This window comes from Amblyraja radiata, chromosome 15, assembly GCF_010909765.2.
Source record: "Amblyraja radiata isolate CabotCenter1 chromosome 15, sAmbRad1.1.pri, whole genome shotgun sequence".
NCBI lineage: Eukaryota > Metazoa > Chordata > Chondrichthyes > Rajiformes > Rajidae > Amblyraja > Amblyraja radiata.
Window position 1 is genome coordinate 40,003,073 of NC_045970.1, and position 25,790 is coordinate 40,028,862.

Here is a 25,790-nt window from a genome sequence, read left to right on the forward strand (position 1 = left end):
TGTTCCTCAGCTCCAACAGATATCTACTAAGTGTGGCGTAATCGTCAAATTAATGAAACTACTGTTCAACTTACAGTGACTACACTCTAGAATCAAGGTCATTCAAACCTCAATTAGAAAGGCTGCAATATGCCAATAAAGCTTGTCTTTGCACATGTGTAGGGAGGATTTGCAGGTGCTGGATTAAACCAAAGCTGGACACCAAAAGCTGGAGACACTAAAAACACTAAAAGCTGGAGAAACTCAGCAGGTCAGGCAGCATCTCCGGAGAAAAGGAAAAGGTGATGATTTGGGTGGAGACCCTTTTGCATATGCTCGTTTTAATCTTGAACTCCAGTTATTAAACTGACAAATCCTTCTGAAGCATTTACTCTCTTCGAGGCCAGTATATTGTCCTTTTGGGCAGCACAGTGGCAAAGCGGTAGAGCACTGCCTTACAGCGACAGAGACCTTGGTCTATCCTGACGACGGGTGGTGTCGGTACAGAATGTATATGCTCTCCCTGTGAATGTGTGGGTTTTCTCTGCTTTCCTCCCACAGTCCAAAAGATGTGCAGTTTTGTGAGTTAATTTGCTTTGTGAAAAGAAAAAAATATATAAATTGTTCCCAGAGTGTAGGATAATACTAGTGTACGGGGTGAATCTGGTCGGCACAGACTCGGTGGGCCGAAAGGCCTGTTTCCGCACTGTATCTCTAAAGTCTAAAATAAAGTATGCTCACAGCTCTCCAGCTGTGATTAGACCAGAGGTCCATTCCACTCTAGTCCTTTAAACATAAAGGCCAGCATTTCATTATGTTCTATAAACGTTCATGACATTTTACATGGGAATGGAATACTTTATTGTCACATGTGACAAGGCACAGGGAAATTCTTTGCTTGCACACACAAGGTTTACGAATAGTGGCCACCTACATCACTGACAAAGTTACAAAGTACGCCGGCTCCTTCTTTGGTCTCTCTTTCCCCATCCCCACCCACCCCCCACCCCCATGCTGGGTCCCCATTGTCCCTCCCCCCCTCACTCCCTATTGTCCATTGTTCTTCGCCCTCCCTCATGGCAGTCCCCCCCCCCCCACGCCGGATCCTCCATTGTTCTTCCCCTCCTCACGGCGGTCCCCCCACACTGTCATCGACCGCGGGTCGACCCGCAAAGCTTCGCCGCCACTGCGAGGCTTCACCACCGCCGAGGCCCCATCGCCGCGAGGCTTCGCCACCACTGCCAAGGCTTCATCTATCATAATTAGACTGCTCCACTTTTCTTAGATTACCATTCATTTTAACTTTTCATCATTAATACTTTTATGTTCACCAAACATTCGCGACAATTTGTCCATCCATTCATTTCATAACAAGTTCAAGTTCAAGTGAGTTTATTGTCATGTGTCCCTGTATAGGACAATGAAATTCTTGCTTTGCTTAAGCACACAGAAAATAGTAGGCATTTACTACAAAACAGATAAATGTGTCCATATACCATGATATAAATATATACACACATGCATAAATAAACTGGTAAAGTGCAAATAACAGAAAGTGGTCATTAATAATCAGAGTTTTGTCCGAGCCAGGTTTAATAGCCTGATGGCTGTGGGGAAGTAGCTATTCCTGAACCTGGTTGTTGCAGTCTTCAGGCTCCTGTACCTTCTACCTGAAGGTAGCAGGGAGATGAGTGTGTGGCCAGGATGGTGTGGGTCTTTGATGATACTGCCAGCCTTTTTGAGGCAGCGACTACGATAAATCCCCTCGATGGAAGGAAGGTCAGAGCCGATGATGGACTGGGCAGTGTTTACTACTTTTTGTAGTCTTTTCCTCTCCAGGGCGCTCAAATTGCCGAACCAAGCCACGATGCAACCGGTCATATCATGTAACAATGTTTTTAACTCCACCGGTTATTATGGTTACACTGGGAAACTTTCCAGCCCATCATTAAGTTGAATACAAATACAGGGTAGACACAAAAAGCTGGAGTAACTCAGCGGGACAAGCAGCATCTCTGGAGAGAAGGAATGGGTGACGTTTCGGGTTGAGACCCATCTTCAGACCGGTTAGGGATAAGGGAAATGAGAGATAGACGATAATGTAGAGATATAAAGAACAATGAATAAAAGATACGCAAAAAGGTAACGATGGTAAAGGAAACAGGCCATTGTTAGCTGTGTATTGGGTGAAAACGAGAAGCTAGTGCGACTTGGGTGGGGGAGGGATAGAGAGAGAGGGAATGCCGGGACTACCCAAAGTGAGAGAAATCAATATTCATACCACTGGGCTGTAAGCTGCCCAAGCGGAATATGAGATGCTGTTCCTCCAATTTGCATTTAGCCTCACTCTGACATTGGAGGAGACCTCGGACAGAAAGGTCTGTGTGGGGATGGGAAGGAGAATGAAAGTGTTTAGCAACCAGGAGATCAGGAAGGTTAAGGCGGGCTGAGCGAAGGTGTTCAGCGAAACGATCGCACAGTCTATGTTTGGTCTTGCCGATGTATAAGAGTCCACATCTTGAACAAAGGATACAGTAGATGAGGTTAGAGGAGGTGCAAGTGAACCTGACCTGTTCTTCCCTAGCCTAACCTGAAAGGACTATCGGGGTCCCTGGACAGAGTCGAGGGAGGAGGTATATGGACAGGTGTTGCATCTTCTGCGGTTGCTGGGGAAGGTACCTGGGGAGGGGTAGTTTGGGTGGGAAGGGATGAGTTAACCAGGGAGTTGCGGAAGGAAAGGTCTCTGCGCAAAAGGGTGGGGATTGGAAAATGTGGATAGTGGTGCGATCTCTTTGGAGGTGGTGGAAATTTGTGAGAATTATGTGTAAAAACACTTCGAATTTATTGCTCACAACAGGCATGCTAACCAAACTGGACAATGGCGATGTTTAACCTCCAACCTCTAACCAATTTATCCTATCAGTGCATGATAGCAACACCATATCATTACGGCACAGAATGACACAGTTTGAATAAACATAATTCCAAGTTAAGCAATCCAATCCACTGCACTATTCCCCTTTTCCAATCATGCTCTTTCAAATGCTTACCCACCTTCTCGACATTGCGACAGACTTAGCTTCCACCAATACCAACAGGCAACAAATTGCAGATCAGAACTGCTCTCTCACATCCCCCTAATATCTCTGCAGGTAACTTTAAACCTCAGCCCCTGGTCTTCAAACCATTCACTGATGGGATCATTTACCCCACCTAAACCAGTCAGGGTCTTGTACATCGCAATTAGTTCTCCTCGTTACCTTCTTTTCCACGATGAGAGCTCTCTCTCCTTCTCTCTCTCACACGTGACAGCTATTTCCACATTGCCATCACCCTGACCTTACTGCACAGAATTTATCTGCGGACTTTTAAACTAGAAGCAGAAACATCTTCTCCAGCTTATTATTTCAAGGTTTGAGTGCCCTCTCTAAGGAAGCCATTCAGCTTCCACCTTCTATGGAACAGAACTACAACCAATTATTGTTTATAATTATAACCTCCAGTTCTTATGCGTACCTTCTCTAGTGCCTTTATATTATTTCTCAGCAATGTGCAAGCCAGAACAGTGTACAGGGCTCCAGATGTGATATACACAAAGTTCTATACGACTTTAACACGACTTCTCTTGATGTTCAGTACCATTCCTTAGGAATGAACCTTCCTGCAGGATTGACTGATGAAGGCTCTGCCCTTTACACATAGAAGCTTTGTGTTTGCAACCATGCAGTGACATTTTCCTGCAACTGGGAGAAAGATTGACTTTGTGATTATTTTATCTTCCCAACACAAGCTATTGCATGTTACAAGTTTTTATTTTGGGGGAAAAGTGTGCATGAGAGTATGAATTTTGAAGAAATGTGCATGCAAGTGTGAATTTTTGCTTGTACAGTAATGAGAACATGAAGAGAATAGAACAAATTAGGAAGCTACAAAATAGAAATGAGCACACACTTAGTCAATGAGGGAGCAAATAACTATATGTTTTGTGACACTGCAGACATAGAACATGTAGTGAAATAAACACATTTAATCTTAATTAAACTCCAGCTTAGATCTCCTCCCCAGAGACTCATTATACTGCAGTTAAAATTTTATGACCATCAATATTAATACATCAACTTTCGCAGAGATAATGTTCCAAAAGACTTCACAAGATTAGTAATCAAAATTTACACCAAGCCACATAAGGATAATTTGGGCAGGTGATAAAAAGATTGGTTTTAAGGCAAGTCCTAGAACATAGAACACTGAACAGTACCACACAGGAACAGGCACCTTTGGCCCACAATGTCTGTGCTGAACATGATGCCAAGATAAACTAATCTCTTCTGCCTTTACATGACCCACACCCATTCATTCCCTGCATATCCACGTGTCTTAAAGGACAAAATAAAGGCAGAGTTGGGAGAAAAATGCCAGAGCCGTGGGTCCAGGCAGCTGAAGATGATGATTAATGGTCCCAATTATAGACAATAGGTGCAGGAGTAGGCCATTCGGCCCTTCGAGCCAGCACCACCATTCGATGTGATCATGGCTGATCATCCCCAATCAGTACCCCGTTCCTGCCTTCTCCCCATATCCCTTGACTCCGCTATCTTTAAGAGCCCTATCTAGCTCTCTCTTGAAGGTATCCAGAGAATCGATCTCCACCACCCTCCGAGACAGAGAATTCCACAGACTCACAACTCTCTGTGAGAAAAAGTGTTTCCTCATCTCCGTTCTAAATGGCTTATCCCTTATTCTTAAACTGTGGCCCCTTGTTCTGGACTCCCCCAACATCGGGGAAATGTTCCCTGCCTCTAGCGTGTCCAAACCCTTAATAACCTTATGTTTCAATAAGATCTCCTCTCATCCTTCTATACAAGCCCAGCCGCTCCATTCTCTCAGCATACGACAGTCTCGCCATCCCGGGAATTAACCTTGTAAACCTACGCTGCACTCCCTCAATAGCAAGAATGTCCTTCCTCAAATTAGGGGACCAAAACTGCACAAAATATTCAGGTGTGGTCTCACTAGGGCCCTATCCAACTGCAGAAGGACCTCTTTGCTCCTATACTCAACTCCTCTTGTTATAAAGGCCAACATGCCATTCGCTTTCTTCACTGCCTGCTGTACCCGCATGCTTACTTTCATTGACTGATGAACAAGGACCCCCCAGATCCGGTTGTACTTCCCAGTTTCACAACTTGACACCATTTAGATAGTAATCTGCCTTCCTGTTTTTGCTACCAAAGTGGATAACCTCACATTTATCCACATCTGCCATGCATCTGCCCCCTCACCAAACCTGTCCAAGTCACCCTGCGTTCTTATAGCATCCTCCTCACAGTTCACACTGCCACCCAGCTTTGTGTCATCTGCAAATTTGCTAATGTTACTAATTCTAACCAAATTATGACCTTCCGACTCAGCACATCAATACAGACCCGGAATGCAATTTGGGACTTTCCTCTTCAAACTCCTTTGTACTTCAAACTCTTTTTGAATTAGAAAAATCAGCAAAATAGGTTAATAAAAAGGGTGTACCCAATTTTGATGAGGAGGTGAGCATTTTACAATCCATGTGTCTCACTCCACTCAGAATTAATCAGCTCCTGGGTGAAAATTTACGTCTGGCCATTGCTTCGCTTTGTCGACCACTGAACCAGTGAAAAGAGAAGCTGTTTTACATTAATTCCACGCTTCCACTTTGGGAGATGCCATTGCCAAATTATCTATTGGCAGGGCCATGATCAAAGGATGGTAAAAAACAAAGAGGCAGTGCTGCGCAGAGCGAAAGTAAGTACAAGGCAGGCCCCTGGATAGGGAAAAAAACAACTGCTTTCTCAGTGAAGAAACAATGAGACATTCAGTTTGAAGTGTCACTGCCTTTATCCATCCACTCAATGAAAAGGTTCAACACTTGACTGCCACTATCCCACAACGTGAGCCTTCCCCGGGCATAATATCCCAGCAGGGTGACTCCCTTTTGGTCATTTTTCATCAGCTTCACAGCAACCCCCCCCCCCCAACTCCATAGAGGGGCTGGCTTGGGGAAAATACCTGATGTCCGTCCTTCTGAAACTGTAATATTTACTTTCTCATTAGGATGTCTTTTCTCTGTCCTCCACCATTCCCAACTTGATGTCCCCGTCCTTTCTCAATTGTGCATCCATCCTTGCCCTCATCCAGGTCACTGCTTCAAGCTTAACCCCATCGACCAGACCCTCACCCTGTTTAACTCTCCTCCACCCCCCACAATCTAATAGTAGCTCTCCTCTTCCATCCACACCTTCTCCTCCTCTCAATAAAAGAGCCATAAGCTATGGTACTGTCCTACTCACCTCTACCCCATTGACGGCATTGGACCTTGTCTGTGGAACTGGTGCGCAACAAAGCTGAGAATTATATTCTGTATTCTGCATCTTCCCCTTTCATTTGCTCTATCTATTATACTCGAGTTTGATTGATTATTGATTATTAGGGCTTCAAAGGTTACGGAAGAAGGAAGGAGAATGCGGTCAAGAAGGAAAAATAGATCGGCCATGATCGAATGGCCTTGATGGGGACTTCATTGTACTCATGCATGGTATATCTGATCTGTTTGGACAGCATGCAAAACAAAGTTTTTCACTGTACCTCGGTACATGTCAGTATAATTATTCTAAACCTGACAAATAGATCAGATGCAAAAGTAGACTTGTGTGGAACATAAACAGTTGTACAGAACAGCTGGCTGCTTCTGCGCTGTCAAATTTACACAAATCACTCTTTTGATGATACTTAGTAGACGGCAGCACAGTGGTAGAGTTGCTGCCTTACCGCACTTATAGCGCCAGAAACCCGGGTTCAATCCTTACTACGGGTGCTTGCCGTACGGAATTTGTACGTTCTCCACGTGACCTGCGTGGGTTTTCTCTGAGAACTTCAGTTTCCTCCCACAAAGACGTACAGGTTTGTTCGTTAATTGGCTTGGAAAAAATGTTTCTAAAAATTGCCTCTCGTATAGGATAATAATAATAATGTACTGGGATCGCTGGTCGGTATGGACTTGGTGGGCAGAAGGGCCTGTTTCCGCACTGTATCTCCAAACTAAACTAAACTGTGGATGTTTACTATGAAAAGATTGCAAAGAGATACACACTAAATAAATGGACATAGTAATGGTAGATGAACTATAATGTGTGGAAATGTGAAGTTATTTACTTTAATAGAAGGAAGAGATAAAGGTATATTAAATACTGGCACACAAGAATGGCAAATTATTAGGATAGACACAAAATGCTGGAGCACCTCAGTGAGTTACTCAGTGTGCCTAGCTTTGGTATAAACCAGCATTTCAGTTCTTTGTTTCTACATCTATTCTTCTTTTATGTATGCAAGATACATCCCTAACTCATACCCAATTCTATTGCTTTTATTAGTTAAACTCCTTAAATCATATCACCTTGAATTAAATGTTTATGGGTTTTTATATGAGGAAACAAATTTTCCGAATCTTTTTTCAATCTCTCAGCATCATCTGTTGTTTCAGAAGACACAGCGTTCCAGAAGAGGGATAAATAAGTACTTACCCAATACCAGAAGAGCTTTTTTTATCTTTAGGATTTGATGAACCAAAATATATTCATCCCATTCCTCCTTGTGACACTTTGATCTTTAGATGCGCACATTGTCTATGATCTCTTAATGCTCAACAGTGATACTCTCATAATCCCACGTGCTGATTCCTAGCTTTACACATCACACAATATTTATCAATGTAGCACCTTAGTTTTAAACTTTAAAACATCACTTCCTTAGGTATCTCCTCCTTAAAACATCACTTTTATTATAATTTTGGTATGCCGATTCTTGTATCCCATTTGTTATCAAAGCACCCTCTTGTAAAACACCTATATCTTACTGAAATTAAATAACTTAAATGAATGCATCTTCTTTTTGGTTAGTGACTTTGGCCAGATGGGGAGTTCTAATCCACCTCTAACCAAATTTTCCATATGATCACAGCAATTTCATATCATCACAAAATTGCAGAGGGTCCCCCCTGCTCCAAGATCACTAACAGAAAAACTGAGAGACCTCAGCCCCATCATCGGGTCCCTGTGCCTCATAGCTCAAATGTTCAGTGAGGGCATGAGGTAGGAGAAAGAAAAGGCCAGTCTTCCTCTCCTGCCTTCTATAATAATAGAAGATTCAGGCTCTTCTGAAGATGCCTCCCGACCCCAAACGTCACTTATCCATGTTCTCCAGAGATGCGGACTCAATTGCTATCTAATTTCCACATCTATAACAATACCTGAACTAATATAGGTTGTAATTAAGAAGAAAAACAAAGGAATCGTTTAAGAGAATGAAAGGCTTTCATGGAGTAAACATACAAAACAAAATGTCCCACAGGAAAGACCAGAGCTAGCAACATTAAGAAACTTTAAAACATTCAAACAACAGCAGCAACCCTGGGCGAGTTTGCACTTTTTGGATTGAGGAAAAGAAAGGGAATCAACACCAAACAAGCAGGAGCCGGGGTAAAGAGTTTGCAGAGTTGTATGCTTTTGAAGAGTATGTAATCACGCTTTTTGAAAGCAAGGGAAGAGGTAGCGAGGTTGTAAGAAGGTTTTATAGGAAGATTTCCAGATTACCAGCGAGTAATAGTTAAAGCCTATGGTCATCCTGATCAAGTAGAGGAATGAAAACATGGCAGATCAGGGTAAGAGAGAGTGGGAACTAACTGGAACCTGCTCCAGCCCGACATCAGAGCTTGCAACAGGAGAGGATAGGGGAAAAACAAAATCCCTCCATCTAGCACCTCCGTGCCTGAAGCTGGATGCACAGCCGCGCTGCTCTCAGACTCCCACTCAATGGGCAGACACCTTACATAACAAGACTGCATAGAATTTCAAAAGACATGCACTAAACAGAAAAGTAAACTAGTAAAAGATCAATCAGTAAAAGTGGTAACAAAAGCATCCGACCTGTACGATTTGTTTGGAGAGCATGTCCCTCAGAATTAGGGCTGGAACAAAGGGACATTTTTTAACCTTTCACCCCCTCCCTGGCAAAACCTTCAAAACCCTCTAATTTCCCTCTTAACCCGTCACTGCCCCATTGTCTCCATTGAAAAGCTTCCTCAGCGGCACGCAGCTTGCACCACTGTGAAGTTATCTTTGAACTCTTGCTTTTGTGTATTATTCGGGCGATTCTTAAAGGAGCAGCCACACACGTCAATGTCTGTGTGTTGAAAGGGGAGACATCAAGAGACATGGATGTTACAACCTTTTCCCTCTTTACACAGCTACTAGCTCCCATCCACAACTGCAAACAGTCCATCTCCATACTTCTCCTTTGGCACCAGAAAGAACCCCCTGCTACTTGGGTAACAGCACTAGCTGTCCACAATCTGATCCTTTCTGGACATCCACAACTCCAGCAAGTGATTGCTGGTCTGATTGGAACAACTGGGGTCCAGGAATACTTCCTTCTCTCAATATCAGGAAACTATCAACGAGAGGGACAAAAGAACATATGAAGATTTTGGAAGGTGAAGACCTTAAGCTGGAAAGAGTGCAGAGTACATTTACTAGGACTTTGCCAGGACTCGGGGGACTGAGCTATAGAGGGTGGGCAGGCTAGAACTTTATTCCTTGGTGTGCAGGAGGCTGAGGGTGAGCTTAAAGAGGCGTATAAGATCATGAGGGGAATATACAGGATGAATTCACAGAGGCTTTTACCCAGGGTTGGTGAATCAGCGGATATGGTTTAAGGTGAGAGGGGCAATAGGAAACTGAGAGGAAACTTTTTCACAATGAGGTGTATGGAACGAGCTGCCTGAGGAGGTGGTTGAGGCAGCTCGTTCCATACACCACTTTAAAAAAAAACTTGGGCAAGTGCATGGATAGGAAAGGTTTAGAGGGATATGGGCTAACTGCAGGTAGGTGGGACTAGCGTAGAAGGAGCATCTTGAACCAGTTGTGCCGATGAGCCTGTTTCCGAGCTGTATGACTCTATGACTGAGCTGTCCAGTTGATACACCAGTGATTTGCCATTAGTCTACACTGCTCCTGCAGCCAGTGCTTTCTCACTGATGTGCGCTAACGTAAAGTGGTGCCTTTGGTGATTGGCACCTTGCCAATGTTCCATGTTTCATGCTGCTGATGGCAATTGTTAACAGACTATTGAACTGCAGAGGGCATCAGGTCCACTTGATTCTGTGCCCAGGTACACACGTACATTGGCAGTTCGCAAAGAGCAGAGCATCTGCAAGGGGAACTCAAGCAAGTACTTCAGCTACTGCACATTATTCTCTCTGCTTCAACCATGTATGAAATCCATCCAAAACTCACTGGTGCCCAACGGCACCTGTAAAGACACATTGTCATCACCTCAATAACGGTTAATATTCTTATTCCCACCTTACTAAAAGATCAAACTAATGGAAAAATTCACACAAGAATGGGCATTTTCATTAAAAAAAATCTTTTAACCTATATCGTGACACCAATATCCAGGGAAAACTTCAATTAACCCACGGCACCACGGTAATGTGCAAAGGTGTCTGTTATCTGACAGGTCTGGCTTTGTTCTGCTCTAATATATCAACCATCATATTGGAGAATTAACGAGCTGTTTAATCGCTTCTGATACCGGGTCTGCAACGAAGAGAAGTTGAGCCAGAGAGAGAAAGATCAGAAAGACATAAAGTGGCGCCGTACCTAATAAAATGGGTGAGTGACTCAAAGCAGCCAGCTGGGTGGCAGTGCACATCAAAAAGATCCCATTCACCCTCTTGTAAATGGCAGAAAAAGGACAGGAGGGAAAAGCCATGGTAAAATATTTTGACAAAATAAGTGTGGCAAGAATAAACTGTTCTGTGCCAGAATGCAGAGGCTAGCAAGAAGGAGATGCTATTCGAGGTCGGGACTGAAAGACAAAGCAAGATGAGCGCCAGAGTGGAGAAAGGAGCAAACTAGAGTTTAGTTTAGCTTATTGTCACATGTACCAAGGTACAGTGACAAGCATTTTTGTTTCATCAGGAAAGAATGATGAAAAGCATGAGCATAATGAGGGGGAAAATATATGACAAACAGAACAATGAGTATAAAATGAACAAGGAGGGGAAAAGAACAAGAGGATGAGAGAACTAATGGATGGAGGTGAAGTCATTCATGGAGGAGTTGATTGCACCACATTAAGGAGATTTTCATCATCTTGGTCAAAATCGGGATTTGAGTTTGGATTATGAAGGTTAAAGGCAGGATTAAATTATTGTGCCACACACCAGTTTACGGAATATATCATTTTTATTGCTTGCATGTTGTTGAGCTGCACTGAAATAACTAACCTGATGAATTCCTCCAGTAAATGTTTTTTGCACAAGATTCCACCATCTTACTGGCTCCTTCTGCCTCCTCTTTGTTGAGGAGATGCTATTTTATAAGACTTGTGAAATTGCTACTGAGCATCTAGCAGATAATATACTCTTTAGCCACCGTGGGGCGATGGTGGGGGTGGGGAGGGGGGGCAGCATTTTGCCTAATGGTCAAGCTGGAGATCGAACAGGCTTTATGTCTTCCATGAGTGTTACTTCAGTTTGATGACCTGGAAAAGATCATCCACACATTCATCTCCTCCCGCCTAGATTACTGCAACTCCCTTTACACTGGCATCAGCCAATCTTCCCTGTCCCTCCTGCAACTGGTCCAAGACGCCGCAGCGAGACTCCCGACGGGCACCCGAAAAAGGGACCACATCACCCCGATCCTGGCCTCTCTCCATTAGCTCCCTGTGCGGTTCCGTATACATTTCAAGACCCTCCTCCATGTCTACAAAGCCCTCAATGGGCTTGCCCCCACCTACATAAAAAGTCTTCTCACCCACCACTCCACCTCCAGGCCCCTCAGATCGGCCGACTTGGGGCTGCTGAATATCCCACGGTCTAGGCATAAGCTCAGGGGCGACCGCGCCTTTGCGGTTGCAGCCCCTAGACTGTGGAACAGCATCCCCTTTCCCATCAGAACTTCCCCCTCCATCGACTCTTTTAAGTCAAGACTAAAGTTATCTATACTCCCAAGCCTTTCCTGACGTCTTCTGAGTGAGGGCTACATGTATATATGTATGTAGTTTGTTTTGTTGTGCTATTCTTATAACAAATGTAAAGCACTTTGGGCAACGAGAGTTGTTTTTTAAATGTGCTATATAAATAAATGTGACGACTTGACTTACTTATCTCCATGAGTGTCGTTGTGGACGCCTATCGCCTTCTCAACCTGCTGTACTGGGCAAGAGTCACAACTCCAAAACACAGTAAAGTGGTGCCTCCTTCAAAAAGTAGGGGAAAGGCACACAGATAGAAAAGATATATATACACACACCTGCAAAGATTAAGTTTCAATTTAGGGTGGATAAAGTGTAGAGAAAATTTACGAGGATGTTGCCAGGAATGAAGGGCCTGAGCTATAAGGTGAGGTTGGGTAGGCTAAGAGTGCAGGAGACTGGAGGGTGATTTTATAGGTGTATAAAATCATGCGAGAAATAGATAGGGCAAATGCATCGTCTTTTACCCAGGGTAGACACAAAATGCTAGAGTAACTCATCTGGACAGGCAGTATCTCTGGATAGAAGGAATGTTTGACGTTTCGGGTCGAGACTCAGTGTGAAGAAGGGTTTCGACCTGAAATGTCACCCATTCCTTCTATCCAGAGATGCTGCCTGTCCCACTGAGTTACTCCAGCATTTTGTGTCCATCTTCGGTGTAAACCAGCATCTACAGTTCCTTCCCACACAATTTCGTCTTTTACCCAGGGTAGAGGGAATCAGAAACCAGAGGATATAGGTTTAAGGTGAGAGTGGCACAAACTTTAATAGGAACCAGAGATGGAACATTTTCCACACGGTGGGTGTATGAAACAAATAGCTAGTGTAAGTCGTTGAAACAGGTACAATAACAGCATTTAAATTACACCTGGACATGTATATGGGCTTAGAGTGAAATGGACCAAATGGGACTATCTTAGATGGGATATCCTGGCGGACGTGGCCGAAGGGCTTGTTTCCGAGCTGTATGACTTTCTGACTTCTGAGGAGGAGACCAAGGAAACGGTAGGTTAATGCTGCACGAGATAGCTATGCAGGTTGTCAGAGCAGCGTGCCGGAGAAGTCTAGATTTACTTCTGTTAAGCAAGCACTGTTATCTTAGCATACAGTTCCATTTGGGACACTCCTTAACACGGCTGATCGAGTACGTGTGTCATCCTGCTTTCGCCTGCTGTTCATTAGAAATGTTCGGAACAAACGATCACATCAGCAGCAAGTCATTGAGGGGATAAATCCACCAATAAAACTAAACTCCCTCTCTTTGAGATTATTACACTACAGATTAATAAAATAAGTAAATTCAATAGGCTTGTTTGAAGAAATTAGTTCTAAAAAGATGACTGTGCCCAAAGCATGTCTCAAAATGTTTTGTAATCCTTACCTCAGGCAGTGGTTCAATGAACAAAAGGTCGTTTTTGAACTTTATTCTGCACTAACTTGCTTTGCAACCTTTGTCAAGTACAGCAGCATGCACGGTTCCGGCAAGCGAGAAGCAAAACAATCTTTAAGTCCAAAACAAGATCAGGAAGTTCTAGAAGTAGGTAAGGACATCCCATGAGAAGATATGAACCACTTTGATGCAGGATCCACACCAGAAACTTTAACTTATTTCCTCCAAGAAGGGTCCTGACCAGAAACGTTGCCCTACCATTCCCTCCACAGATGCTGCCTGACCCACTGAGCGACTCTAGCACTTTGTGTTTTATACAAGATTCCACCATCTGTAGTTCCATGCGTCTCCTCCATTCACTGATGGCTTGTGACCAACTGCGAGGTCCTCGCATGTTCCTTATTCATGCTGTGATTCAGAAGTCATCTTGAACTCCTAAAGTATCAAATATCATCCCAGAACCCTCTTTAAAATCTTCCATTTATTCTTGTCGCTTGGAAACTTTGAAAAACGTCTCACAGAAACTGACTTTGGTGACATTGATTGGTCTTATAGAGTCAAGCACAAAAGCAGATTTAAACAAGGGGAACTTGTTAAGGGCGAACCTTGAAAGTCCAACAAAGAGATAGACGCAAGGAAATGTAGATGTTGGTTTACAAAAATAGACACAAAGTGCTAGAGTAACTCAGCAGGTCAGGCAGTATTTCTGGAGAACATGGATAGATGACGTGTCAGGTTGGGACCCTTCTTCAGAGCGATGAAGATAGGTTTGGTTAAAATGTATTGACCCACTCTGGCAATTCAGCATTCCTGAAATTCCACACTAAAATATCATCTTAAGTAACGAGCTTTATCTTCTAACATTGGGAGAGCGTCTAGCGGAAAGGATAGAACACCATCAGTAAACCAAACCAAATTATCTGGCGAGATCCTCCGACAAACTCCCCAGTACCATCAGAACAGATTAGCGGATCGTTATTGTTTGCTCAACTATCTGCTGGAGTCAAGTGACTGGATAAGGAGAAAGAGGATTTAATCTTTTCAGCTCTTTCCTCCGCTGAATAGTGCTTCCCAAGAGAGCTTTCATAGGTTTTCGGACCAGAATTAGGCCATTAAGCCCATCGTCTACTCCATCATTCAATGATGGCTGATCTATCTTTCCTCTCACCCCATTCTCCTGACTTCTTCCATAACCCCTGAAACCATTACCAATTAAATCTATCAATCTCCGCCTTAAAAATATCCATTGACTTGGCCTCCACGGTCTTCCATGACAATGAATTCCATAGATTCACCACCCTCTGACTAAAGAAATGCTTCCTCTTCTCCTTTCTAATGGTCCTTTTATTCTGAGGCTATGGCCTCTGGTCCTGGAATCTCCCACCCCTGGTAACATCCTCTGCACATCCACTCTATCCAGACCTTTCACTATTCATTACATTTCAATGAGGTCCAGTGCCGTCAAACACTCATCATATGCTAACCCAATCATTCCATGTTCAGCTCGACTTACTGTTTGCCAAGGAAATAGATATAATTCTATTGGCTAAAGCGATCAAAGATAAAAGGAGAAAGCAGGAACAGTGCCCAAAGTTTGGATAATCACCTGTGATCATATTGAATGGGGTATGGGCCCCAAGAAAGTCCCATTCTTATTCATATTTTCTTTGTTTTAGGTTTCTATTTCCTCCCTCTCAAAGCATGAACCGTAGTTGGAAGACATCAATTAAACATAACCACACACACGGTCTATTTATGTCTACCCGAGTGCTTCCAATGTTTTCACACCATCTCCCTGTGATTTTCATCCTAGCATCTCACAGTAACTGAAGCCCATCACAGAATTCCATCAAGTTTTTAGTACAGAAACAAGCCCTTCAGCCAAACCTGACCATGCCGATCAATATGCCTCATCTACGCTGGCCTAAGCTGCCCCCGTTTGGCCATTGTCCCTCTCCTATCCATGTGCCTGTCCAAATGTATTTTAAATGTTATTATAGTACCTGCCTCGATTACCTCCTTTGGCAGCTCGTTCCATATACCCAAAAGGTGCCCCTCGGGTTCCTATTTACGTTTTTCCCCTCTCACAAACCTCTGTCCTCAGGGTCTTGATTTCCCTTCCCTGGGTAAAATACACTATGCATGTACCCTATATATCCCTTTCATGATTTTATAAACCTCTATAAGATCACCCCTCAGCTTCTTGTGCTCCAATAAATAAATAAAGTCCTAGTCTGCCCAACATCTCCCTGTACCTCAGGCCCTACAAACATCCAATAGTTATCCAAAGCAAATATAACCAGATCAGTAAAAAACTATCAACTCAGTGCTTCATCTCATTTAGCCGTCATTGCCTCAATGAATAAAACTACACTGGTCTTAATTCAGCTCTCTCACACATGGTTAGGCTGAGTAACTCCACACACTGTGTTACTAATTGTATTTCCACTGCCTACCGGAGAGTGTGCAGAGCAGATTTACCAGAATAGTTCTTGAGGCAAGGGTTGTTCAGAAAAGCTGGGAATCTCTTGAGCAATGTTTATGGAGATTTTTAACACTCTGCCACCCTTCAGGGATTTCATACATTTCAACCCATTTATTTCTCAATTTCCTAAACTCCAGCTCATAGAGGTCTGTCTAATCTTTCCTCATCATATAAGACAAATTTATAAAAGAATCGTAACAATATATAGACAGTTTAGTTTAGAAATACAGCATGGAAATAGGTCCTTTAGCCCACCGAGTCCACGGCGACCATTGATCACCCGTTCACACTAGTTCTATGTTATCCCACTTTCTCATCCACTCCCCACACACTGGGGGCAATTTACAATTAACCTACAAACCTGCATATCTTTGGGATGTGATAGGAAACTAGAGTCCCCAGAGAAAATCCATAGTCACAGGGAAACCATGCAAACACCACACAGGCAGCATTCAAGATAAGGATTATACCTGGATCTCGGACGCTGTAGGCAGCAGCTCTACCAGCTGTGCCCTCATTAAGGTATCGTAACATAAACTGTTTCTAATTTGCTCTTGAAATTAGCATACCTTCAGAAATTAAGGTAAATAAAGAAGAAATAAAAGGTAAACAAAGAGTACCTGAGAGTAGGGTTAATGGCGATTGACCAAACTCGATCTTCTGTCCTTATTGTGTGCAAGCATTCGCCCAGGCGATTTGAATCCAGTGACCAAATCTGTAGGAGTTGAGGAGAGCTTTAAAATTACATGGCTTGTGTAAAGGATTTCTGCTTCTACCTTTCAGATCATTCAGATAATTCATCTAATATTCGAGGCATTGCCTCGTCAAAGCCATTCATAAATTTTCACTGCCATGGTTCAGACATAAACGGTTAATCTGGGGACTGTTCTCCAGAAATATTCACCCCTTTGAGAGCTGGAGAGCAAAATGCACGTACACAGATGGAGCAGGAGACGCACATGTATGAAGCAGAGACACAGATGCACACTCACAGTGAGAGACTGAAAGAGGGAGGAACACAAAGGCACATAGAAAGAGGGACATAGAGAAAGAGAGAGAGAGAAAAAAAAAACAGAATTTAAGAGAGATAATTTTAAAAAACTGGAAAAACCAAACAGAAACAGAGACCCAGAGAGACAAACATACAGCAAGATGGACCAACATAACATGGAAAACACTGCCTGCGAAATAGAACATGGAAACATAGGAGAGAGAAAAACAAAAGCCAGTTTGAAAGTGACAGAATATTGAAGGCAACTCGAACAGGGAGACCTGGATGTCAAGGGATATCAAAGGTCGGATAAAAAGAAAAAAAGAAAGCTTTTAGCAGGTATCAAGAATTAAAGATACGGGATGCCTGTCAAGAGTATAAAAAGTGCAAGGAGATGCTAAAAAGGTATACAACGAAGGTAAAGAAAGGTCATGTGATATCACTGGCAGACAGGATTAAGGTAAATCCAAAAGGTATTCAAGTATATTAAGGATAAAAGAATATCTGGGGAAGACCAGAGACCACACAGGACAAAAGGGGCAGGCTGCGAGTGGTCAGAATGTATCGGTGAGGTTCTCAACAAATACTTTTCATCAATATTCACAAAGGAAACAAAGTTTGTACTTGGAGAACTCAGTGAAGGGAAGGAGAAATTTTAGAGCAAGTTTCCAAAAATAAAGCCTTAACACAATTAAGCTGGGGCTCTGGCTGAGAATTATGATCCATCTATGTCCCCCATGAATTTATAATGTAAGGTAATCTTTCAGCCTCCTTTGGACCAAAGAAAAAAGACCCTATCCAATGCCTTCTTATAACTCAAGGCCTTTTCTGCACACCTAAAATAAGACACAAAGTGCCGGAGTAACTCAGCAGGTCAGGCAGCATCTCTAGAAAACATGGATAGGTGACGTTTTGGGTTGAGACCCTTCTACAGATAGAGGTAGAGTGAGAGAAAGCTTGGAGAGAGGAGGGGCAGGACAAAGCAGATAGTTGGACCAAGGCCAGAGATGAAAAGACAAAGGTGTGAGACGAGGATCGGATAGTCGTGAATTGTGAAGCTAGAGAAGCCAAATGTAGATGCAAGGGGAGGTGTTTTGTTACAGTGCCCTCCATAATGTTTGGGACAAAGACCTATCATTTATTTATTTGCCTCTGTACCACAATTTCAGATTTGTAACAGAGAAAAGAAAATCACGTGGTTAAAGTGCACATTTTGTCAGATTTTAATAAAGGCCATTTTTATACATTTTGGTTTCACTATGTAGAAATTAGAGCAATGTTTAAAAATAGTCCCCCCCATTTCAGGGCACCATAATGTTTGCGACACAGCAATGTCATGTAAATGAAAGCAGCCATGTTTTGTATTTTGCTGCATATCCTTTGCATGCAATGACTGCTTGAAGTCTGCAATTCATGGACATCACCAGTTGCTGGGTGTCTTCTCTGGTGATGCTCTGCCAGGCCTGCGTTGCAGCCATCTTTAGCTTATGCTTGTTTTGGGGGCTAGTCCCCTTCAGTTTTCTCTTCAGCATATAAAAGGCATGCTCAATTGGGGTCAGCTCGGGTGATTGACTTGGCCACACAAGAATTGACCATTTTTTAGCTTTGAAAAACTCCTTTGTTGCTTTAGCAGTATGTTTGGGATCATTGTCTTGCTGTAGAATGAACCACCGGCCAATGAGTTTTGAGGCATTTGTTTGAACTTGAGCAGATAGGATGTGTCTATACCCTTCAGAATTCATTATGCTACAACTGTGGCCCCCTTGTTCTGGACTTCCCCAACATCGGGAACAATCTTCCTGCATCTAGCCTGTCCAACCCCTTAAGAATTTTGTACATTTCTATAAGATCAGCAGTTGTATCATCAATGAAGATAAGTGAGGCAGTACCTTCAGCAGCCATACATGTCCAGGCCATAACACCCCCACCACCGTGTTTCACAGATGAGGTGGTATGCTTTGGATCTTGGGCAGTTCCTTCTCTTCTCTATACTTTGCTCTTGCCACTTTGCTTTGCTCTGGAACTCTCTGCCACAGATAGTTGATAGTTGAGACCAGTTCATTGGCTATATTTAAGAGGGAGTTAGATGTGGCCCTTGTGGCTAAAGGGATCAGGGGGTATGGAGAGAAGGCAGGTACAGGATGCTGAGTTGGATGATCAGCCATGATCGTATTGAATGGCTGTGCAGGCTCGAAGGGTCGAATGGCCTACTCCTGCACCTATTTTCTATGTTTCTATCACTCTGATATGTTAATCTTCGTCTCATCAGTCCACAAGACCCTTTTTCCAGAACTGTAGTTGCTCTTTCAAGTACTTCTTGGCAGACTGTAACCTGGCCATCCCAGTCGGTTTACATCTTGCAGTGTAGCCTCTGTATTTCTGTTCATGAAGTCTTCTGCGAACAGTGGTCATTGACAAATTCACACCTGAAGAGTGTCTCTGATCTGTCGGACAGGTGTTTGGGGATTTTTCTTTATTATAGAGAGAATTCTTCTGTCATCAGCTGTGGAGGTCTTCCTTGGCCTGCCAGTCCCTTTGCATTTAGTAAGCTCACCACTGCTCTCTTTCTTCTTAATGATGTTCCAAACAGTTGATTTTGGTAAGCCTAAGGTTTGGCTGATGTCTCTAACAATTTTATTCTTGGTTCTCAATCTCATAATGGCTTCTTTGACTTTCATTGGTACAACTTTGGTCCTCATGTTGATAAACAGCAATAAAAGTTTCCAAAGGTGATGGAATGACTAGGTGCTAAGAGCTCTCTTATACCTGCATTAAGGAGGCATTTAAACACCTGTGAAGCCATGTGTCCCAAACATTATGGTGATATGAAATGGGGGGACTATGTAAAAAAAACAGCTGTAATTTCTACAAGGTGAAACCAAAATGTATAAAAATATAATTTAATAAAATCTGACAATGTGCACTTTAACCACATGTGATTTGTTTTAATTAAAAATCTCAAATTGTGGAGTAGAGAGGCAAATAAATAAATGATGGGTCTTTGTTCCAAACATTATGGAGGGCAATGTAGTTACCTAAAATTTAAGAATTCAATATTCATACCGTCGGTAGGCTGCTGGAAGAAAGGTGCAGGGCAAAGTCTGGCAAGTGATAGGTGGATACAGGTGAAAGAGCATACACAATTTTAGGAAAGAGTCATAGAGCGACATTCCTGGGATAAAAATAAACTCAGGCCGGTAATTTCATTCCGGCCCAGTTCTCAAAGCGTTAAATTTTAATCTTAAGGCCCAGTAATGCTCGTGCTGTCACTGTACTGTTTTATTATCCAAAAGTCTGAGACTCAAATCACTCTGTATCTATGCATTCTGGCAGCTTCGAGGTCAGACTGCAGTCTGCTTTATGTCAGTATTGCATTTCTGGATTACAGCAGCAACAGGACCTTTCAAGAACTGATGGAGCACTTGTTCATCCCAAAACAAGAAGTACGATTTTTATTTAAGGTTTATTTATTCCCCAGACGGTTTAGACTTCATTATGTGATTCTTATTTTAATTTACAGGCAAGGGGAGGTCCTGGGTTCCATGCACAGGCTAATGAGTTTGCTGATCTCTGCTGGAGCTGAGATTAGTTTCAACACTCCTACACTGGGGAAGCAGATACCTTTTTTCACAAGTCAGTGAACTGCGAAGAACACGGGAAAAATCTCAGAAACAATCAGCAGGTCAAGCAGTGTTTGTGGAGAGAGAATAGGGGTTTTGTTTAGAGATACAGCATGGAAAATAGGCCCTTTGGCCCACCGAGAAGACGTCGACCATCGATCACCTGTTCACACGAGTTCTATATTATCCTGCATTGGCATCCACTCCCTACACACTAAGGGCAAGATGCTGAGGGACAATTAACCTACAAACCCACACATATTTGAGATGCGGGAGGAAACCAGAGTACTGGACAAAACCAAAGCAGTCACAGAAAGAACGTGCAAATTCCACTTAGACAGCACACAAATTCAGGAATGAACCCGGGTTTCTGACGTGGTGAGGCAGCAGCGCTACTGTGCTGCCTAAATTAATGCTTAAAGTCTAAGACCGTTCACTTCTAATGACAGGCTATCAGCCTGAAACGTTATTCTTCTTTTGGGTCATAGAGGGGGACAGCACAAAAACAGCCTTTCCAAGCCAACCAATCTAGGCATACCTAGACAAACAAGCCAAACCCTAGGACAGCTAGGAGTTGCAGCTGGTATATATGCTATCTACTCCAAGATCAACCCCGACCTCGGGTGCTGTCTGCGTGGAATTTTGCTTTCCCCTCTAGACCATGTGGGTTTCCTCTGGGTACTGTTTCCTCCCACAAATAAAAAATGCATGGGTTTGTAGGTTAATTGGCCTCTATAAATCGTCCCGGCGTGGGGGGACCGCTATGAGGGAGAACAACAGACAATTGGGGAGTGGGAGGGCAAAGGGAATTGGGAACCTGACATGGGGGAATGCTGGGGGGGGGGGGGGGGGGGGTAAGGGGGAAGGGGAACAAAAGGAGGTCAGCGCCAGAGATGACTGCTATTTGTTTACATTGGGTATGCAAGCAAAAGATTTCACTGTGCCTAGTCCATTCCATTCCATTGTGTGTAGGGAGCAAATGCAGAAGTGGGATAACATATAACTAGTGGGAACTGGTGATCGATAGTCAGCAGGGACTCGGTGGGCCAAAGGGCCTGTTTCCATGCTGCAACTCTAAGGCTAAAGCCAAAACCCAAGTGTTTCCAATAATTTTTGGCTTCTTGATTGGACGGAAATTGGTTTTTATTTTCTGAATTTTATGAGCCACTGCCTCTTGGGCAGAGAATGCTAGTTTCTACATTACCTTGGAGAACAAGAGATCAGCGGAATTAATGAATAGCTGCTACAATACAGCCCAACTATTTGCAGACAACAAAAAATATACATTCAGTAAGCAGGAGTGTGGCACAATAATTTAATACTGCCTTTATTCTCCATAATCCAAACTCCAATCCAGATTTTGTCCAAGGTGATCAAAACTTCCCTTATCTGGTGATATCACAACTTCTCCAAGGGTAACGTGGAGGATGCCGTGAGGGAGGGGGAAGAACAATGGAGGACCGGACTCCGTGAGGAGGGGGAGGGGGTGGGGGGGAAAGAACAAAGGGGGGGCCTGGTGCGGGGTTACTTTGTAACTTTAAGTGCCCTCTATGTGGCGACTATTTGCATACCTTTGGCATGCAAGCAAAGAATTTCACTGTGACTTGTCACATGTGACAATAAAGTAAAGTATTCATTCATTCACTATGGCGATTTGTATCCTGATGTTAGTGCAAAGGATACACTGTGCAACTTTGACTTGGATCCATCTTAAATGGTTAATCTCAATTCGTCAAATTATTAGATGGAGACTGGTGTGATGTATATGTTGCAAGAAAAGGATGGGTTAACAGCATTGGGAAGCAATTATTCGGCACTTTTCTTTTAATTCCACTCAGAATCATTGGTCTATATAGCACAGAAACATGCCCTTTGGCACACCTTGTCCATGATGACCAAGTTGGCAATGTTTCCTCCAGCAGCTCATGCCAGATACAGACTACTCTCTGAGTGGGACGTTTGCCCTGGAAGTCCCTTTTAAATCTTTCCTCACTCACCTCAAGCCTAAACCTAGTTTTACCCTTGGAAAAAGACTGTGAGAGTTCACTGTATCTATGCCCCTCATGATGTTGTACAGCATATCCAACCTCTCCCTGCAACTTAAGCACACAAGCCCAGGCAACACTCCTCTTTAGTCCTGGAGCATTGTTCTTTGAACTCTCTAGTAACTTAGCACAAACTAAAGGTTGATCTTTCTGGTCTACACAATGTTATTTACAAGATCGGAGTCCAATTGAAGTTTCAAGGAAAATATTACAGCAGAAATTGGAATTGGCCGACAGAAGATTAAGGGCAACAGACTTGCTCAAAATGATGAGGAGAGTTTTTCCTGCATTTTATGATAGATTAGAAACTGTGTGTGTCGGCAAGAACGTATGTAACCAGAAAACATAGATTTATAATGGTCATATGAAACAGAATGATTGGCAAAAAAGGGACAGGAGAGAAAGGAGTGGAAGTTTTTGAAACAGCTTGCTATGAACTAGGACACATTGTTTGAAAGTAAGCTGGAAATAGTGTTAAGAATACTTTACAAAAAAAAGGAATTACACATACATTAAAAAGGAATACCACACATAGGTAAAGGAAATTAGTGAAAATATTCAGGTCAATCTTTCAACATTGGTGTCCACAGATAGAAAGATCTATATCTATGGCGTGTGTTTTGATACTAATATATACATTTTATGGCCCATTCCCCATTCCAAATATAGTTCACCCTTTTCTATATATTAATCTAAAATTCTTTGCTGGCTTCAGCAAGTTCACAAGGCTGAAGGTGAAAACAAAAAGATTCATTGCTGGCATTCCAAGACTTCGTCTTCTCCTTGGTGAGAGTTAAAAATACTCTTTCCCTCACAGATAGTGCAAATTCCACTTCTGATAGGGACGAGATTTGCTGCCAAGCTGAGCTTAACACCAGGCTACTTCTCCACACCTACCCGTGCTGTCTTGTCTCTTGAGCCACTAACGATGACATGTCCTCGGCTGTCGATGCAGTTGACCTCTTGATTGTGTGCTGAGTACTCTGTGCAAAAGGAGTTGCAAGTGTCGTAGACAATGATCTTCCCATTCCTGCCAAGTAATTTAACATATGTTCTTAGCAACCTCCATCAGAATTGTCAATAGGTTTACTCGAAAAATATACACTCACGTACATACATTGTGCGGGCGCATACACACACGGATAATAGCGCTCAACGCGGATCTTGCAATATTTCTTTTAAAATTAAAAAAAATGTAATGGATCTGAATCAATGTTGCTCAGCAGGAAAGAAAAAAAATGACTCTAATTGACTTTAATGCACATTGCTCCAGGTGCTGTCACTACTGTGCTTAGATAACATGAAAGTTAGGATATGAGTGAGAGACAGACTGGTTGATTAGGGGCAAGTAGCTAGAGAGGGGCATAATCAGTGTGCTGTTCCATGCTCTAGAAGTGAAAGCTTCTTTTTATTTGACCCGTACCATTAAAATATAACTGCTACCACCATAATGCAAAGAAGCTTTGCAGCGTCAGGAAAATTTGTAACCATTTCAAACAAAAAGGACAAAGTATTGCAGTAACTCAGCGGGCCAGGCGACATCTCTGGAGAACATGGATAGGTGATGTTTCAGGACGGGACCCTTTTCCAGTAACTGAAGAAAGTTCGCAATCTGAAACATCACCTATCCATGTTCACCAGAGCTGCTGCCTGGCCCGCTGAGTTAATCCAGCACTTTGTGTCCTTTTTGTAAACCTGCTTCTGCAGTTCCTGGTGTCTACATGTTACCATTGCGAAGCATAATACACATATAGCTAAGAAAGAGTCAGAGTACAAATGGCTGAACTGGAATGAATCACTGGACCCAAAACCTTGGAGAGGAACTTCTGGTCAAATTACACAGCCTCCACTTTCTCATCCAGTAACACAAGAGCAGAACGGAGGGCATCCGCGAGACCATGGCCCTATTCAGGAAAGAAAGCAAATCCAATCACTGCAATTACAACCTCTGCTGTCTTCTGTTGAGGAGGTCCTCACCAAAGTACTTCTCCACTGCCCTGCCCCAGCAGCTGAAGTGCTGCATTGCATCTCCTCACCGAGATGCTGGGCAGATTCCATCATCAACATATATGTTAGGCAAAATCATCAAGGCCTGTCAACTCTAAGAATAATTCAGGGATCAGCACCAACCATTATATATAGTCTTCCTCGTCCTCACAAAAATCTTTCACTGCCAACTGCGAAAATTTGTGATACTCTTCTCAAATTTGGGCGCGCTCAGAAATTCTGCTCTGACTAAATGATGACATACAAACTATGATCATCATAGACTCATTCCCAATGCAGACTGGGGTTAAGAAAAGCTGCATCATCACTCCAACACTTCCCAATCTTCCTCATCACCAAATTTTACCTTACATTGCACCTCTCTCCCCTTGAATTGAATTAATCTACAGGACAATTGGGAAACTGGTCTACCCCCATTGACTAAATGAGGGATTGAGCTGTCGTATGCAGGTGACATGTATGCCCACTTGGACATGAAACAGTTGACATGTTCACTAACACACCTGTAAGACAAAGCTCCTCCACAAACCTCCACTGCACCACAACTTCAGACAATGAAATGTCTAAATCCAGATCACCCTCCACATCCCAGGAACTATCTATCCACAAAGTCAGACATTGATGACAAAAGGTACCACCATCTTCTACTGCACCACTGTTTCCTTTGGCCTTATGATGAAAATAATTTCCAAGTGATTAGATCAAGATCTCAAAACCAACACCAAACTCAGGGTTTACTGGACTGCAGTGATCCCTACCAACTATATTCTTCCAAGACAAGGTAGGCACTGGAAATATCTGCATGCATTGGCAGGATAAGCAAACCAATAGCATCATCTTATCCCAAGCCAATGCTGTAGCTCTGATAATGCTCAAACAGCTCCAATAGGCGGTCACATCAGCTGCATGCCCAATACCAGATTCCCAAAAAACAATAGACACTCTCCATCAAGTTCTATCGTGGCAAAAGAGGCCAGAAGACAATGCTTCAGGAATGTTCACAAAGTCTTCTTGGGAAAAACAGGACCAGGCATGGAAATGTCTGGCCAAGCACAAGAAGTAGAAATGTGCCAAATACCCAAGCCACCCACTCATCCCTTCAAGCCCACCCTGCCCCACCTGTAGCAGACAAAATGTGTAGGAAGGAACTGCAAATGATGGTTTAAATTGAAGATAGACACGAAATACTGGAGTAACTCAG

General features: G+C 43.0%; 1 protein-coding gene across 1 annotated transcript in view; it reads right to left on the bottom strand.

The window, feature by feature from the left end:
- The window catches only part of fbxw4 (F-box and WD repeat domain containing 4), a 93,190-nt gene that overhangs the window by 52,339 nt on the left and 15,061 nt on the right, over window positions 1-25,790 (bottom strand). Inside the window, exons 4-5 of the mRNA XM_033034167.1 lie at window positions 23,480-23,612; window positions 16,547-16,641 (exon numbers count right to left, since the gene is read on the bottom strand). Coding sequence (XP_032890058.1) covers window positions 16,547-16,641; window positions 23,480-23,612 — 228 coding nt within the window. The remainder of the gene's footprint in view (window positions 1-16,546; window positions 16,642-23,479; window positions 23,613-25,790) is intronic.